The sequence below is a fragment of the Nannobrachium achirus genome (assembly GCF_963921795.1).
Source record: "Nannobrachium achirus genome assembly, chromosome: 1".
NCBI classification, from domain to species: Eukaryota; Metazoa; Chordata; class Actinopteri; order Myctophiformes; family Myctophidae; genus Nannobrachium; species Nannobrachium achirus.
The window spans coordinates 11,755,023-11,774,522 of record NC_137810.1 but is presented as its reverse complement, the minus strand read 5'-3'; the positions used below and the strand labels follow the sequence as shown (position 1 = coordinate 11,774,522).

At 41.6% G+C, this 19,500-nt stretch overlaps 1 protein-coding gene across 1 annotated transcript; it reads right to left on the bottom strand.

Annotated features, from left to right (window-relative positions):
• Positions 1-959: 959 nt before the first annotated feature.
• Positions 960-2,768, bottom strand: LOC308286213 (signal recognition particle subunit SRP68-like; the record flags this gene model as incomplete). Its single annotated transcript, XM_080727175.1, has 1 exon — positions 960-2,768. One exon carries the CDS (start codon positions 2,766-2,768, stop codon positions 960-962), a length of 1,809 nt encoding a protein of 602 aa, XP_080583301.1.
• Positions 2,769-19,500: the final 16,732 nt, after the last annotated feature.

Here is a 19,500-nt window from a genome sequence, read left to right as displayed (position 1 = left end):
ACGGAAAAAAATAAAGTTTATCTGGAATCTATCAGTATCGGCCCCCCACTTTATAACCGCAGATGGTTTCCATAGTCATCATTACTGTAGTCTTCCAATGTTGAATTGGGGTTAAGGGGGGACCAGCCTACGGGCAGGCAGACCTCTGACATAATTCAGACTATAATACAGACAGAGTGAAATGTAGGAGCGATTTGCACCGCTCAAAACATTTTAATTATTATAAGAGAAAATAAAAACATTAAAATTGCATTTGTTGTAGACAGATGTGTTTTGAAAAGCGATGACTCTGCATGCCCGCCTAAGAACCATGGGCTGGACATTCCAGAGCAAAGGTGCCCATGCAGGCTGTGCACAGGTTCACTGGGTTTCAGCAAGTCCACAATGTAACTGGGAGCCAGTCCATCAGGGACGTGCTGGCCATTGGGAAAAGCAGGACAACTCCCGTCCCTGCAGTCCAATTAATGATGTGTTCACTTCATTGATGAATGCCCAACCTTCAAACCTCCGTTACCTCCCCAATGGAGCCAGAGGCCTCATTGAACTTGATGACGATACCACTTCTTGGCTGAGATTTTTTGGATATGGCTTTTTTGTTATTGCCCAAGTACAGGGAGTTAGTCCAAGCGAGATGAAATGAAAGCATCACGGGACGCTTAATGAAATTAATTCATAAATAGCACCGCTCACTTCACACTGGGTGTGTTTTTTTTATTATAAAAAAAACCTTTGATATATATATATATTTTTTTTAAATATATATTTTAAATACAGGAAAAGAAAATTGGATTTTTAATCGAGCCGTGACCCATAAAAATGTATCCGACCCACTGTTCGGGAAGAGTACACATCTACCACTTGAGGCAGTCAAAAGCCAACGATAAAAAGTATATCAAGTTGCCTCAATTAATTGGCTTGGGTCACTGTACGAAATATCCAGCCCTTTGCCGAGGCTCAATTTAGTTACCAAAGCCGAAGATGCCCTTGATGTAGCCTGTCAGACCTCCCTGGCCTTTCTGCTCCATCTTGTCATCCTGGCTCTTCTGCTCCGGCTTATCTGCCTTGTCCTTCTGCTTCATCACCTTGTCGTTCAACGGTGGGAACGCCAAATGTTTGAGTGCTAGGTCAAAGAACAAGGGTGTGCAGGGGATTGCCTGGAAGTCAGGAGGGAAGTGGACCAGATTGGCCTGCTTGTGGACGAGAGTATGGTCGAGGTTGAAGGTCTCCAAACATTCACTGAGGGGCCTGTTGTCTTTCACCTTTTGCTGGGATGGAACCTCAGCAGTCTCGTCGATATCTAAAATGGCAGAAGCCTGAAGTGAATACTTTTCAGCGTCGACATCAGCAATGAGTTCCTGAACATCAGGGAGGTCCACCAGACTGTTGTTGAGGCTCTTGGACTTGGACTGGATCTCTCTGGCATATTTCAGCACTCTCTCGTACAACACCAAAGCCTCACTCCACTTCTTCACCACCACATAGGACTGGGCTATGAAGAAACACCTGTATGCCTTATAGACCAGCATTTTAAGGGCCACCTCCCTCTGAAAGGTGTTGTCCTCCTCCACCCCCGGCAGGGTCGACAGCTCGGCTAGACTCTGCAGGATGATGTCATACAGGCGGATGAGGTCCTGGGGGCGAGGGCCCCTCTTGTTGTCAACAGCTTGAGGCTCCTTCAGTTTAACTTGGAGCGTTTTGGCCATGTTCTCATTTCTCTTCACCACAGTACACAGCTTGATGTAGGTCAAGTAGCTGTGCAGAAACTGCAGGTTGGATACCTTGCCACTGTGTGGATCAGGACCCCTCTCGCGCTGCTTTGCCTCGGCCTTGAGCTCCTCTCTCACAGCCTGGATGGTATCTCTGCACTCGGACAACAGGGTCTCATACAGGTGTTCTTTGGTCTCTTCATTTGTTGCCTGAGCAATGGCAGCCTCGTTATCTGCCAGGCCCAGGAGGAAGATGCGGACCCTTTCAACCTTCACAGGCACCGAGCGCTCTCGCCATTCTACCTCACTCATGGTGGCCGCCTGCTTGGCCCTCATCTGGGTAATCAGAGCCTCTATTTTCTCAGCCATAAAGCCTCCGCCTCCCCCAGTCAGTCTCATTTGCATCAGCTCATTGATGGCATTCTGGTCACCGATGTTGTATGCACAGTAGCGAATGTTGGGTGAGATTTCCTCCACGCGCTGACGATACAGCACTGCCTGCTCCTCAGTGAAAGCACTTGCTAGCTTCTCGTAGATCGTCTTGCACTTGTTGAAGGCCTCCACAGCAGGCGTCCAATGCTGCAGCTCAAATTCCACCATGCCAGTCAGGTAGGCAGTGTAGGCCTGTGCCTCCAGCTTGGTCCTGGCGTCGACACGGGGACAGTCACAGAGCTTTTCCAGCCTCTCGCCGTGTTTGGCAGCCTTACGCAACCGCGCCAGTGAGTGAAAGCGCTTACGGGGCTCTGTTATGGCTTCTTGCTTCAGCTCCATGGCATAACTCCATGACCGCTCTGCCTCCATCAGAACGATTAGTAGATACATACTTTGAGACAGCGCCTCAACAGTCATCTTTTTCTCTGTGAACTTGTGTCTGTTTGTGAAGCCCAGGGTTTTACGCAGGCGACGCAGGCGACATAGTCGGTGGGAACAGTATCTTCTGTAACTCTGGTAGTCTCCATGCCTGAGACCATGTTGCTGCTGGGAATCCTTGATTATCTTGATTATAGAACTATTTTCATCCAGCGTGGCCAGTTTGGCCTCATTCTTTTTTTCTGCGGCCATTTTCTGAACGCTAGTCAGCTGCACATGCATCCTGTAATGTCAATATCAAGGGGTGGACAGCATGTGTATGTGATTTAAATCTTTGTTGTCTGTGACATCACACTGACATCAAATGACCACTACCACCGATCTGATGGATATACTCATAGGCACATATTGATGACATCAGTATGACGACGCTCAATGTGTCATCATCGCATCAGTAAACTAAAACAGGAATCTCCATATATGGGCATAAAAGGGACAAGGACTGACAGAAACATAAATCTCCATATATAGAGATATATAGAGATTAAGCACTTATTTCAAAATAAGATAAAAAATAAAGGTTTTATCTCCATGTGAATGAATGAATGACCTTTGTTCTCATATACACTTTTTTTGGATTGACTGTATATTATTTACCACATTTATAGTGGGGATATAGATTGTTTATTTTAATCTACTGTGTGCTACTGTGTGAGAGTAGCAGACAGTTTTTCTTTCAATAAAATAAATAAAATTGACAACTGCAAAAAGTTTAAAGGACAACTTTGTTTTTTTTTACAACAAGGTTTCATATTTTAGCATATTATTAAATTATATAAATAACAACTACGTTTAATGTAGATATATATCTGTTTTTATTCAAATTGATTCATTTCTTAATGTAAATACTACTACTGCTAATAATACTAACTTGCAAGATATTCAAAGTATAATAAAGAATACATCATGGATTATAGTAACACTGTAAAATAAATTCCAACATGAAGAAAATAGATCTGCGATACAAACACAACACAATTTTATACAAAAATATGTTTTCATCAGGAATTTGAAAGAAATACTTCTAAATGAGTAACATTTGATCAGAAACCAGCTTGTAGAATACAAATCGTATTCATAATCATAGAATAAAAATCATAGATCTAAAACCAATGGCAGTCGGCAGTAAGTTACTGGAGTCTGCCTTAGTTTTGAGTTGGGTTTTGTCTAAACTGCAATTTTTAACTCTAAAACAGTCATCATTAACTACTAATTTTTCACCAAAAATGCAGTTACTGCACTCTGGCTTTGTATAGGGAAGAATACTTGTTATACAAAAACTTGCCATGCATATCATCATTATGTAATACAATATTTACAAAAAAAGAAAGAAAAACACTCATTACATGGCATGGAGGCATACACTATCTTCTAAGCGCCAGCATACAGTAGCTAATTTGTCTTATAAAATCGTCTAAAGTTTTGTTGGTAAGGATTTATTTCTTTTTTCTTGTTTTAACAAAGATAGGTGCTTCTCAATGGAAAAGGTTGTATATACAGTAGCAATGAAATTAACTACAGATTATTCAAAACATTTTTGTTTCAAACATTGTTTGTTTCAACATTATTTTCTAAAGTGAATGGTGATAGAGAGGTTAACTAAGTCAAAATTTGCAGGAAAAACAATACAACAAAAGAATAAGGCCAATAATAATCCCACTAAGACTGTTAAGGCTCATTCATACTAGGGTGAAGTGAGTGAGTAGCTCCTCACTTTTTTAGGTGATGGGGAGATGAGGTGATGGGGTGAAAGTAAAAGCAGGGAGATGTGTCTGGGTTTGCGGTGAAGCGCTCTTCACCGCTGATAATGACGTAATGTTGTAGTTTTCTGACTTAAGAAGACTACACCGCGGTGAACTGCTCTTCACCTTCTCTGGAGTATGAATGAGCCTTTAGTCTCATCCTAAGGTGGTCCAGGTTGGGCGTCATCTTGGAGCTCAGCTGTGATGTCAGGGTTGGTGTCCACGTCATCATACACCTGCTGTGGATCCTCTACCTCATAGATCACTGCATCTGTACACACACACACACACACACACACACACACACACACACACACACACACACACACACACACACACACACACACACACACACACACACACACACACACACACACACACACACACACACACACACACTTATTATTATAATTATTCATTGCATGTTTTCATAAAGATAACAGTAACAGCACATAACATAAGCAAACTCTGCACATACTTTGTGTGCTCATATCTTCGACTGGGTATGGACTAGTTATTGTCTCCACCAGCCGAAGGCATGGGGGAGAGTATGTTTTCCCCTCCGTCCGTCCGTCCGTCCGTCCGTCCGTCCGTCCTCTGCCCTAAATTTTTCAAATGGGCCTTTTCTAGCGCCACCTAGTGGCCGATGTTCGCAAAACACATTTCTGTGCACTACTCTTACAGATTTTGTCCAAAAATCGTACAAATCGGTAGGCAGTATCTCGACAGTCATGTGATCGACACGGATCTGTCCGATTTTGCATATTCCATCCTGATTGGCTAAGATTGGCTTCCAAAGTTTGTAGGATTGAGCCGTTTTGAACAAAATGCCTCAAATCCCAAACGCAAAGTGCAATTATCCCTAGAGGCCAAGAAAAAACCCTTTCCCTGCATTTTTCACATCAGCCTTTTATAGCGCCACCAGGAGGCCGGCTTATGTAAAACACAATTTTTCCTATTATTCCTTGAGATTTTATCCAAAAATCATGCAAATCGGTACACAGTATCTCTATAGTCATGTGATCAAGTCCGACCCGTCTGATATTTCATATTCCATACTAATTGGCTAATATTGGCTTCCAAAGTTTGCGGGATTGCTCAGTTTTTGAACAAAATGCTTCAAAACATCAACGCAGCTTGCGATTACCGTGGAATTTGCCACACATGTTCCCACTATGTCAAGGAATAAATGCTACCCTTTTCATGTTGGCCTTTTATAGCGCCACCAGCAGGTAGACTTTAGGAAAACACATTTTTGGAACACAATGCCTCAAATCATGCATGCAGTGTCCGATTGCCATGAAAGGTCTAAGGTGAAGAACATATTCCAGCCTTTTTACATTGGCCTATTATACAGTAGCACCACCAGGACGCATGGCCTGGTGGAGACCTGTGCTCGGAAGAGCACTGCTTCTAGTTACTCATTGTGTGCTTTGATTGATTGATTGATTGATTGATTGATTGAAGACATTTATTAGCAGTTTGCAATAGAAAAATAAATACAGTTTCATGACAGCACAAATCACTGGTACAAGGTCAACTAAAAGGATATCCTAGTAAGCTTTACGGCATCACTTTAAAAGACAGACAGAACATTGAAAGACAGACGGAGTAAACATAAAGATAAAAGTAACAGTGACTCCAACTTTCCTGCATGTTGAGTGTTGGTGTGGAGAGGTTTTGGGCTGTGGACCACGGTCACTTCCTCCTCATGGATGACATCATAAGACAAGGAGGAAGTACTTCCTGCAGGGTTCACAGTGACCTCTGCCCTCTCTGACCTCCATCCTGCTTTCAACATGACAAGAACATACAGTAGAACTAGAACTCTAAACAACATGACAAGAACATACAGTAGAACTAGAACTCTAAACAACATGACAAGAACATACAGTAGAACTAGAACTCTAAACAACATGACAAGAACATACAGTAGAACTAGAACTCTAAACAACATGACAAGAACATACAGTAGAACTAGAACTCTAAACATCATGACAAGAACATACAGTAGAACTAGAACTCTAAACAACATGACAAGAACATACAGTAGAACTAGAACTCTAAACAACATGACAAGAACATACAGTAGAACTAGAACTCTAAACAACATGACAAGAACATACAGTAGAACTAGAACTCTAAACAACATGACAAGAACATACAGTAGCAGAACTAAAAAATAAAACTATCATTTCAACATGATAAGAACATAGCAGCACCAGAATTCTAAACAAAAACAACTATCCTAGCCTGCCAATTCAAATAACAAAATACACATTGACGAGTTTACTAAAAGCCCTGTTATACAGTCTTACGTACTGTATTATACAGTACAGTGGTGTTATACTGTGCAGTGTTATGCCCTTTATTGCATGCGTATCACTGTCTGATGAGAACGTAAATATCACTCACCAAGTTGACGCAAGACTTTCATTTCATTGGCAGTGATGCCAATCTCCTCATATTCATGGCCTGGGACAACCGGGCTCTCCGGCTCTGCAGGCGTGCTCTCTAATGATTCAGCTATGACTGCTGCATACGTACACAATGGTATTTACTAGTTAACATGATGTTTAGACAGATGCATGGTTCATTGTGAATGGTAAATGTTTCATTTATATTGTGCTTTTTATCCAAAGCGCTTTACAATGATTGTGCATTCATACACCAATGGCAGAGGAAACCATGCAACCACCAACCAGCACATCAGGAGCAATTTAATTAGGGGTTCAGAGTCTTGCTCAAGAACACTTCAACACTAACTCTGGGGGAGCCTGGGACCAAGTTCGATCCCAGGCTCCTGGCTCTACCAGCCGCTCTACTGGCCACTCTACCCCTGAGCTGCTGCCGCTCCATTGTTTACCAGGTATCTTCTTAAAATTAACAGAAAGTTATTTAGATATCATGTTGTTTAGACAGATGGGAGGTACAGTATAATGTTAGAATCCTAGTTTCTATTACTATTTACCCTGTCATTGTTGACTAGTGTTGTTGATGCTGCTTACTCTGATCTCACTCTTAAGCAGCTCTGGATAAGAGGTTTCATTTCATTTAAATATCACTCACCAAGTTGATCCAAGACTTTCATTTCATTTGCAGTGATGCCAATCTCCTCATATTCAACACCTTCATCCCCTTCGTCTTTTTGTGAAGATTGTCTTACTAGATGACAACACAATTAGAAAACTACTGGTGAAAAAATATATATTTTTTTACTGTTTTATATGCAGCATTAATGTAATAATAATAATTATTATTATTATATAGGATGACAATGTTTTCACAACATGTCACGCACGCAGACACACATTCACACATTCACACGCACACGCACACCATTGACATAACAGAGTATAGGAGGCTATTGACACAGTTCATATAAAAGAGAACCAGTAAGACTCCCTAATCGGGAGATAAGCGACCGTTGGTCGCTTATCTCCACAAATATCACAACCTCCACCTCTCACGTCATACGGGTAGCCATAGTTACACCTGGAATGTTGAATCTCCATATATGGAGATAACCTACGCATCACACAAAGTCTGACCTCACCAGCCCATACTTGGGCATGGACGACTTATATCTCCATATACGGAGATGGCCATATATGGAGATACGATGACATCACAGAGTCCACAGCTGATGATGTGGCGTGATGTCATACAATACACAAACAAGCCCTATATAAAGGGGCAATTCTCACCAGGGAAGAGAGCATTGCCTGGAATGTTGAATCTCCATATATGGAGATAACCTACGCATCACACAAAGTCTGACCTCACCAGCCCATACTTGGGCATGGACGACTTATATCTCCATATACGGAGATGGCCATATATGGAGATACGATGACATCACAGAGTCCACAGCTGATGATGTGGCGTGATGTCATACAATAAACAAACAAGCCCTATATACTGATGCGATACGATTACATCACAGAGTCCACAGCTGATGATGTGGCGTGATGTCATACAATAAACAAACAAGCCCTATATACTGATGCGGAGATATGAGCAGGGCAAAGGTGTGACGTGTGACCGACCGACGGACGGAGGGCCGGTGGAGGTTTTCATAGTAAACTGCTCCCTGACGGTCGCAACTACTACTACCAGTAAGACTCCCTAATCGGGAGATAAGCGACCGTTGGTCGCTTATCTCCACAAATATCACAACCTCCACCTCTCACGTCATACGGGTAGCCATAGTTACACCTGGAATGTTGAATCTCCATATATGGAGATAACCTACGCATCACACAAAGTCTGACCTCACCAGCCCATACTTGGGCATGGACGACTTATATCTCCATATACGGAGATGGCCATATATGGAGATACGATGACATCACAGAGTCCACAGCTGATGATGTGGCGTGATGTCATACAATACACAAACAAGCCCTATATAAAGGGGCAATTCTCACCAGGGAAGAGAGCATTGCCTGGAATGTTGAATCTCCATATATGGAGATAACCTACGCATCACACAAAGTCTGACCTCACCAGCCCATACTTGGGCATGGACGACTTATATCTCCATATACGGAGATGGCCATATATGGAGATACGATGACATCACAGAGTCCACAGCTGATGATGTGGCGTGATGTCATACAATAAACAAACAAGCCCTATATACTGATGCGATACGATGACATCACAGAGTCCACAGCTGATGATGTGGCGTGATGTCATACAATAAACAAACAAGCCCTATATACTGATGCCGAGATATGAGCAGGGCAAAGGTGTGACGTGTGACCGACCGACCGACCGACCGACCGACCGACCGACCGACCGACCGACCGACCGACGGACGGCCGGTGGAGGTTTTCATAGTAAACTGCTCCCTGACGGTCGCAATAATTATACTATGACAACCACTTAAATAGATTACATGAACATAACGTTACTCACGGTTAACAGTGGCATGTGTTCTTCTCACACACAGGCTGAGGAGAATCAGCAGCAGCACAATCACAAGGACTGTGACAATCCTGGTGACCTCTTTAAGAACAAAATCTGAAAATGACTTTAGTTAATTTACATTTTGTTTTATGAATAAAACAAACTTTTTTTAATCTAAAAGAATATAAAAGATTGTAAAAAAGAAAAGTACAAGCAAAACTCTAGCTCAATTATCTCTCAAAGAATGTGGCTGGAGTAGAATGCCAGAAAAAGTGGCGGAATAAACCAGTAAGACTCCCTAATCGGGAGATAAGCGACCGTTGGTCGCTTATCTCCTGTCACACTGCTGACATCAGTATGACATCACACCGTACACAAATGACCATTATATAAGACCGGCATTATCTACCGACAGATTAGTAACAAGATGTCAAAATCATTGAAGGTTTACCCTACTAACCAACTGTTTACCCAATTATCAAGACATACGGGCAGTTGACAGTTTGCCATGGTTACTCATTGAAGTTGAATCTCCATATATGGAGCCGATGATGTGATGATGTGGTGATGTGGCGTGATGTCATACAATACCCAAACGAGCCCTACAGTATAAAGGGGCAATTCTTGCCAGGAAAGAAGCATTTCTTCGACTCAGACCTTATCGCCAGGGTTGGCTTATAGCAGCTGTCGGTAGATAATGCCGGTCTTATATACTCATTGAAGTTAAATCTCCATATATGGAGATAACCTACGCATCACACTAAGTCTGACCTCACCAGCCCATATTTGGGCATGAGCAACTTATGTCTCCATATATGGAGATATGATGACATCACACAGTCCTGGGATACAATCCCTTTTATGCCCATATATGGATGGAGATCCCTAACAGAATCCCTTTTATGCCCATATATGGAGATCCCTGCTCTGAGTATCTGACTGAATCCCTTTTATGCCCATATATGGAGATCCCTGCTCTGAGTATCTGACATCACTAATCCCTTTTATGCCCATACATGGAGATCCCTAACAGAATCCCCTTTATGCCCATATATGGAGATCCCTGCTCTGAGTATCTGACTGAATCCCTTTTATGCCCATATATGGAGATCCCTGCTCTGAGTAACTGACATCACTAATCCCTTTATGCCCATATATGGAGATCCCTAACAGAATCCCTTTTATGCCCATATATGAAGATCCCTGCTCTGAGTATCTGACATCACTGCGATGTCACCTGTGATGTCACAGTGACACATCACCACAGTATCAGGCGTTACACGTATACATATATACCAGTAAGACTCCCTAATCGGGAGATAAGCGACCGTTGGTCGCTTATCTCCACAAATAGGCCAAAAGTTTGTTTTACCAATTATTACACTCTATGTGAACATTTACATCAACAAATCCCAAGTACTATGCAGAACGACCCATTTCAAGTTTTTAATGTACAACAATATTTAGAAAATAGGTCTACAAGCTGACAGTCCTCGTCCCTTATATTCCCATAGGTTATATGGAGATCTCAGTGTTTGTCAGTCCTTGTTCATTTATGCCCATATATGGACATCTCTATATCTACTGTAACAGTCCTTGTCCCTTTATGCCCATATATGGAGATCTCTTAACTGTAAGTCCTTGTCCCTTTTATGCCCATATATGGATATTCCTGATGTCATCAGTATATGAACATATATGGGCTTTCTGATATGCCCATATATGGAGATCTCTTAACTGTAAGCCCTTGTCCCTTTTATGCCCATATATGGATATCCCTGATGTCATCCGTATATGCCCATATATGGGCTTTCTAATATGCCCATATATGGAGATCTCTGTATCTCCATATATGGGTATAAAAGGATACTTCAGGTCTGACATCAGGTTTGTTTATATTGGGTTGCTAGGTTTGACATCACAAACTCTATGGGCCATCTGACCTAGAAATCTATATTTGGGCATAGATGACTCATCGTGACCTCATCACACGTCGACCGCACGTGTGACGTGCGGTCGACCGCACGTGTGACCGACGGACGGCCGGTGGAGGTTTTCATACTAAACTGCGACCTTACGGTCGCAACCAGCAACAACTGACTGTTGCCACAGCAACGTACACCAGGGAAGAGAGCATTGCCTGGAATGTTGAATCTCCATATATGGAGATAACCTACGCATCACACAAAGTCTGACCTCACCAGCCCATACTTGGGCATGGACGACTTATATCTCCATATACGGAGATGGCCATATATGGAGATACGATGACATCACAGAGTCCACAGCTGATGATGTGGCGTGATGTCATACAATAAACAAACAAGCCCTATATACTGATGCGGAGATATGAGCAGGGCAAAGGTGTGACGTGTGACGTGTGACCGACCGACCGACCGACCGACCGACCGACCGACCGACCGACCGACGGCCGGTGGAGGTTTTCATAGTAAACTGCTCCCTGACGGTCGCAATAAAGACGAATACATATATATTGGGTAGTTAGTGTTCACTCATCAGTGTGTAGGACAGGTAAAATCACAACAAATGAAAGGAAAGGAAAAGGAAAAAATACTAATTTAGTTTGACAGTATAAGTTGTTACTGCTGATGAAAGTAGTGGTGCCTTCACTATAGATTAGTGAACTGCTTATGAAAGTATATTGTATGTACCTGGAGGAGGAGGAGGAGGAGGTGGAGGTGTAGTAGGAGGAGAATATCCATCACAATAGATCTCAGCTGGTTGGACATTCTTACAAGACTTCCAGTGGACACAGTCTCTGATGTTCAAATCCTCTTTTGTGCAAACCAGAGTCATTTCCAGGTCCTAAAGTCAAAATCAAAACCTACTATGTTTGATAGTTTTTTCCACCATGTTTTCAGTCAGGAATGTCACAAAAAAACATCTTTCACACAAAATAATGTACAGAAGAGACTGGAGTGACGAGGTGCCTTATGATGTCAATGTGACTTAAAAGACAAAACAAAACAGTTGTTTACCTCCACTGTGGAGTTCACATCTGTCTTAATGTTCTCCATGACTTCACCACAACGAAGCCCCTTGCACAGCTGGTTCTTAATGTCCTTTGTTACATTTAGGGGACACACGTGGTGTTCCCACTCATCTTGGTATTGGATAATAAGTCTGCCTCCACACTTCTCTGTGGTTCTGAACCAGATACCACCTGTAACAAGTGAAATGAAAAACTCTGCTTTATTTCCTGTCATGTGGAAACACTGCTGCATCCAAACTTTTTCAAATGAAACTAAAAACTGATCTGGTCTCAATTCCAAGACATTGTCTATTATGTCTGAAAATGTGGAAAAAAGACCATGGGTTCAATTGATGTAAAATCCAAAAAATATCCTACAGGCCCTACTCCTATACTGTATAGACTTCAATGTCCAAAATGCCTGTTTTACAGAAAATGTATTTCTCTCTTTTTTCATTAGAAAATAATACATCAGTAAAGAATACTGACGTAAAAGATAGTGTCAAAAATAATCTGATATAGAATACAGTAGCTACTACAGTATATAACATACAACATGCTAAAATGACAGAGCCTTCTTCTGCAGATATTCTTTAGAAAAACAAATCATAAGAGTGTCTCTTATCACAGGTAAATAAAAGCATTGACCTGAACAGTAGACAGACACCGGTCCTCCAGCACACTGACTCAGGACCGTCTCACACTGCCCAAGACTGGACTCAGAGCCCAGGCAACGGACGTGGTGGTAAACATCTGACCCAGTTCTTCCATGTTGTTTAAAGAGCAGACCATGGCCACAGCCCGTCTCTTGGCAAACTATGTGTGAATGTTGGTGATCCCAGTGGTCACTGCACACCCTGGTGGCAGCGAACCACACATCACCAGAGCAGTAGCTCTCTGGTAGGCTAACCCCAGTGTTATCTGGGAAAACAGAAACAACAACAAATTAACAAAAAAATAAATAAAGAAAAAAGAAACTCAATCCCACAACCACACAGATGCGATAGCTCTGAAAAAGAAAATGTTATGTGGTCATAGAGGTGTCAATCAAACCATTTACTTGAAATATAGAATCCATTGTGACTGATGATGCCAAGATATCCCTCATCCAATAATGATTAATACAAAAATAACATGTCTTTTGTCTTGTGTTGACATTAAATCAAATTTTAAACACATTACCTTCTTGTTTGTTATTAAAACCTATTGTGTAAAAATGGGCTTGAAAAATCCTGGGTGTCAATTAATTTGATTAAAATGTGTTGTTGTTTTATTTTTTGATTACACGTCTTGCTAATACTATTTATTACCATTGGAGATATAGTAGTAATAATTGTCATTACCCTGGCATCGGAGGTAGACCCCTTGGTTCCAGGAGGTTGTATTTACGAGGAGGACCCCTTGGTTCCCGGAGGTTGTATTTTCGAGGTGAACCCCTTGGTTCCAGGAGGTTGTATTTTGGAGGTGGACCCCTTGGTTCCAGGAGGTTGTATTTTCGAGGTCGACCCCTTGGTTCCTGGAGGTTGTATTTTCACTCTCACAGTCCCAAATGGTCTTTGGGTTCTTCACATGGCTACAGTTGAAGCTCTTCTCCCACAGATCAGAGGAACTATTTAATTCTGTATGGCTTTTATAACGACCAAGGTTCAGATGACGGCACAGTTTGTCTCCCTCTTTTTCTGTCCAGCCATGGCTAGAAACCATTCTGGATCCATTCTGGCTGTGAACAATCACTTGTCCCTCAAAGTAGTTGTACAGTTTTGGACCTTGTAATCTGATCTTCTGCCAGTCTAAGATGAGAAGTAGCAGAGACAGAGAATAGTAGATGAAAACCAACAAATATGAATGCTTGTCTTAGTTCAAGAGATTGTAATAAAATCACATCATACTAGTCCACATTCACCAATTGGCTGTTACTGTAACACGTTTTAGTTTATGTCAAAATGCACAGTATCTGTACAACACCTATTAGTTTAAGTCAGTTGGAATCAGATGAAAGCATTTAAAACCTACCAGAACACTGGAGACCACCCAGAGTGCATTGTCCTTTGTCCTGTAAAGTAACGTTACAGTCTGCCAGCTTGTTGCTGTTTGCAGGACAACTCAGTCCTGACACCACTTCAGGTGGACTTTGTGGTAAAGGTCCAAAGAATTCAACAGGCTCTCCGGTCTCTCCACATCGCAGCTCTCTGCAGATGGTATTTTGGACATCGGTGTCATTCAGGGTTTCTTTACAGACAGGGTGTCGTTGACCTCGGTAGAATATCTTCACATTTCCAGAACAATGATCTCTGGAATCCTTGAAATCGGCCTTGACACTGGCTGCATGGAAACAGTATTGAAAAAAGAAACTGTGAAATCTTTTTCTATGCATGTACCGTACAGAGATAGCATAATGTCACAGGTAAAACTAAAATTACATTAGCATAAGTACTACTGAAATTACATTAGTGTATATATTATACAGCCTACACCAATGTCTAAAAGCTGCACGTCGGAATGTCAGAACTCTCTGACGAAACGTTTGTCGGTCGGAGACAATATGGAAAGGCCTTTAAGTTTAAGGCATAAGAGCTGGTACTTAAGACAATCAAAATACAGCCCTTAGTGTCTTCATGTCTTACTGGTTGATGTTCTGTGAAAAGCATTCTGAATAGCCTTGTTGTTGAAATGCAATACAAATAAACATTCCTTGTCTATAACAATCTACAAACAAATGAGTATTCTAATCTTTGTGTAGGTTTACCCTGGCAAACAACGAAGGCCTGCTTGTCACAGTTGGTCTGTCGTTCTGCTTTCACGATGATGCTCTCAGTCAGGTTGGTGGTGTGATTGGTCGGGTACATTGCCAGGATGGTCACATTCCCCTTGATGTTCTGCTCGATACCGGTGAAGGCAGCTCCACAGCCCAGGTCTTTACACAGCATTTCAGAATTAGCTTCAGTCCAGGTGTGTGCACACACACCCCCACAGCCTGCATGGGTGCACACCTGCACTGTCCCCCAACACTGCTCTGACAGCGCTGCCGTAATAGTACCTGTTGAAATACAAGTTAAAATCAAACAGAAAATAGTGAGGACATCTTACCAAACTATGTTCTGTAGAATACTCATTGTGGGGAAGAAATAAAGGCACCATGATGAATAGAAAATCAAACTAATCACACACAACAGCAACATTACAGCAACGTTACAAGGGTAAAACATTACCTGAACATTCCACCAAAGCGAGGCTCTGATTGGATGATGTTGTGTTGTCCTTTGGACAGTGGAAGAGTGATGTCTCTGTGGAGGAGCAGTTGTACGTCTCACTCCAAACATCATTCTCCATTCTAGGATCTCCAGAAGGAACGTGAGGGAACAGGGTGACATTAGTGGCGTTCCCACAATGCATTTGTAGACACACCACATCAGCAGTGTGGTTCCACGTCTCATTGGTCCCTGAGAGCCAGTAGTCCTTCCCAGCATGCTCTACTGCCACCTGGCCAGAGCAGTGTGTTCCATTCCTCATGAACACCACCTTGTGGTCTGAAAAGAGGAGGAATTATTAGGGAAATTATATTAGTATGTGTGCTTTACTACAGACTGGTTCCACTTTCTTTTCTTTCCAGAACTCTTGACTCATATGTTGTCTCTACCCTGCTTTCTCTCATTCTCCCACAGAACACCTGCTGGCTCCCAACCAGTCAGGATTCAAACCAGCCCACTCCGCTGAAACAGCACTTCTCAAAGTCAGGAAGCACTCCATGCTGCCACGGCTGTCTTCCACTCTGCATTCCTGATTCTTATAAACCTACTGTATAAGCACAATTAACTAGGGATTTCTGACCATCCCATAACTTGGACATCACTTTTTGTCTTTGCATTGATGGTTTATCGCCTTGTAGTATGCTTACTTACGGAATGGACATTATGTTTCCCCACTATTTATATTTGTTTATTGTTATCTTATTTTTGAGTCAGAATGAAGCTAATTACGGAACATTCATATTAATGTTAGACACTGACTAAAGCTTACAATAAATTACAAACAAAACAACCCCCAACACCTGCAATAATATACAAAACTACAATAATGAATCATCATTATCTTACTTTCACAGATGACATGAGCCTTGGAAGTGCATGGGACAGAGTCATTGTACTTGGCCTTGCAGTGCAACAGTGACATCTCAGAGCCATTACAGTTGACATTGTCAAGAATTCCATGCTGTCCAGTGCTGGTGGTGCTGGAGGTACTGGTGTAAATCACCTGCAAGAAGAAATTCAAGGTATTCTGAATTAAATTAAATTTAAGTGGTCCGAATGGGAGTATAACAGGCTCTACCTTCCCCAAAGTGTATCACAGCCCTGCTACACTCCTACCGAGCTACCAGGACCTCCAGGTGACCTAGGTATTTGACATTGTGGAGCAGTATCTCATAGTATTTGAGAAATTGAAAAGAACCAATAAAGTGTCTTTTTAATTTACATGCACCCAGCAATATATCATTTTCATACAGACATGTGGTTGCAAGCAAATGGGAAAAGTGGGGCATGGACACTTTTCTGCCAAGGAGAGATTTTGGTCAAAACAAATGCTTACAAAGATTCAGAATCATGATAAACACTTAGTATGACCCCTCATAAGCTGCTTCAAACAGAATTAAAGGTTGCAGGTATCCCAACTTTCAGCAGCTGTCACAGGTTCCAATACGAAGTTCCACATTTTGAAATGTGTTACAAACATAATGATGAACACATTTCTTGGAATTTTGGCCATGGTTCATTCTGTATATTTGCTGACTACTGATGAACCAACTGAAATATACTGAAAATGCCAGTACACTGTAAAATAATTAACGTGAATTTAAAGTGTAAAAATCGACCTGTAAGGTCTTTGTGTCTGTGTCACAGAAAGTTATTAATTTCATATTAACCATAAAGAATGAGAGCTCACCTTGCCACAGCCCAACTCTCTGCAAACCACTTCTCCATCATTTATGTCCCAGTCTGAACCACACACAGGCTGCAGACCCATAGAACTATTGATGTAAACTGAACCAGAACAGTTACTGGGACTGTGGTTGTCCAGGAGAATTATGTTGATGTTTTCTGTTGAAACATTAAGGGATTTTACTGGGGGGGATTTAATTACGGAATGGACATTATGTTTCTCCACTATTTATATTTGTTAATTGTTATCTTATTTTTGAGTCAGAATGAAGCAAATGCTACTTTTTACAGAACATTCATATTAATGTTAGACATTGACTAAAGCTTACAATAAATTACAAACAAAACAACCCCCAACACCTTCAATAATATACAAAACTACAATAATTAATCATCATTATTTTACTTTCACAGATGACATGAGCCTTGGAAGTGCATGGGACAGAGTCATTGTACTTGGCCTTGCAGTGCCACAGTGATGTCTCAGAGCCATTACAGTTGACATTGTCCAGAATTCCATGCTGTCCAGTGCTGTTGGTGGTACTGGTGTAAATCACCTGCAAGAAGAAATTCAAGGTATTCTGAATTAAATGTTAGGTGGTCCGAATGGGAGTATAGCAGGCTCTACCTTCCCCAAAGTGTATCACAGCCCTGCTACACTCCTACCGAGCTACCAGGCCCTCCAGGTGACCTAGACATTTGACATTGTGGAGCAGTATCTCATAGTATTTGAGAAATTGAAAAGAACCAATAAAGTGTCTTTTTAATTTACCCACCCAGCAATATATCATTTTCACACAGACATGTGGTTGCAAGCAAATGGGAAAAGTAGGGCATGGACACTTTTCTGCCAAGGAGAGATTTTGGTCAAAACAAATGCTTGCAAAGATTCAGAATCATGATAAACACTTAGTATGACTCATAAGCTGCTTCAAACAGAATTAAAGGTTGCAGGTATCCCAACTTTCAGCAGCTGTCACAGGTTCCAATACAAAGTTCCACATTTTTAAATGTGTTACAAACATATTGTTGAACACATTTCTTGGAACTTTGGCCATGGTTCATTCTGTATATTTGCTGACTACTGACAAACCAAAACTGAAATATACTGGAAATGCCAGTACACTGTAAACTTTAAAGTGTAAAAATCAACCTGTAAGGTCTTTGTGTGTGTGCCACAGATAAGTTATTCATTTCATATTAACCATAAAGAATGAGAGCTCACCTTGCCACAGCCCAACTCTCTGCAAACCACTTCTCCATCATTTATGTCCCAGTCTGAACCACACACAGGCTGCAGACCCATAGAACTATTGATGTAAACTGAACCAGAACAGTTACTGGGACTGTGGTTGGCCATGAGAGTTATGTTGATCTTTTCTGTTGAAACATTAAGGGATTTTAAATGATACAATTAATACATAAAGAAAATAGTTATGTCTAATAGATTTTGTATCATCTTTGAAGTCATAGAAATGATTGACCAAAAGCTGTATCCCCAAAAAATGATACAAAATACTTAACAAGACTGGAAAAAGGAGTTGACTCCTTTTTCCAATACAGTTGCTGTGCTGAAACTATGTGATGTATGAATATTCATGTTACCTGAGCAGTTCAGTGTCGGTGGAACCGATTGGCTCCTGTCACAGGTAAAGTTGTGTGTGACACTGACTCCACATCTCAGTTGTTTGCACATCATATCAGCTGTTATGTTGGTGTTTTCATTGCAGGTAATATTCCACATGTCACCCTCCTCCACCACCAAGGTTCCAGAACAGACATTGTCCCCGTCTTGGAGGCGTAACATGGGGTGATCTGTTAATATAGATATTTATGTGAAAATGTAGCACGACTTTGGCATTGAATATTAGAACATTCATTGAACAGTGCACAATGCAAAGTATTTTGTGTATCATGTGTGTGCCTGTGTATGCATGAATACTGTATACTGTATGTGTGTGCATGCGTGTATTTGTGTACATCTGAATAAACATGTAGAGATGCATGCAACTTGCTGATGAAGACTGTATGCCGAAAAGCATCAGAATAAAGAAAATTGTTGACTGAATTCAGTCTTGCAAACAGAGTGTCACTTCTTTCCACACATGCATGCATGTCATGTCTGTATCTGTGGTTTGCAACAGACAGCTGTTGGAGATGAGAGCGCAGATGGAAACCACAGTGAGGTAAACAAACATACCTGAACATGTGACGAAAGCAGGTTTAGAGCATCTATGGGTCTGAGGGTCTTTAGGGTCACACTGCCACAGATGGTCTTCATTTCTGGTGCCGGTACAATTAATAACCTTCTTGCCTTTGGAGGTGAATCCCTCTGGTGATGT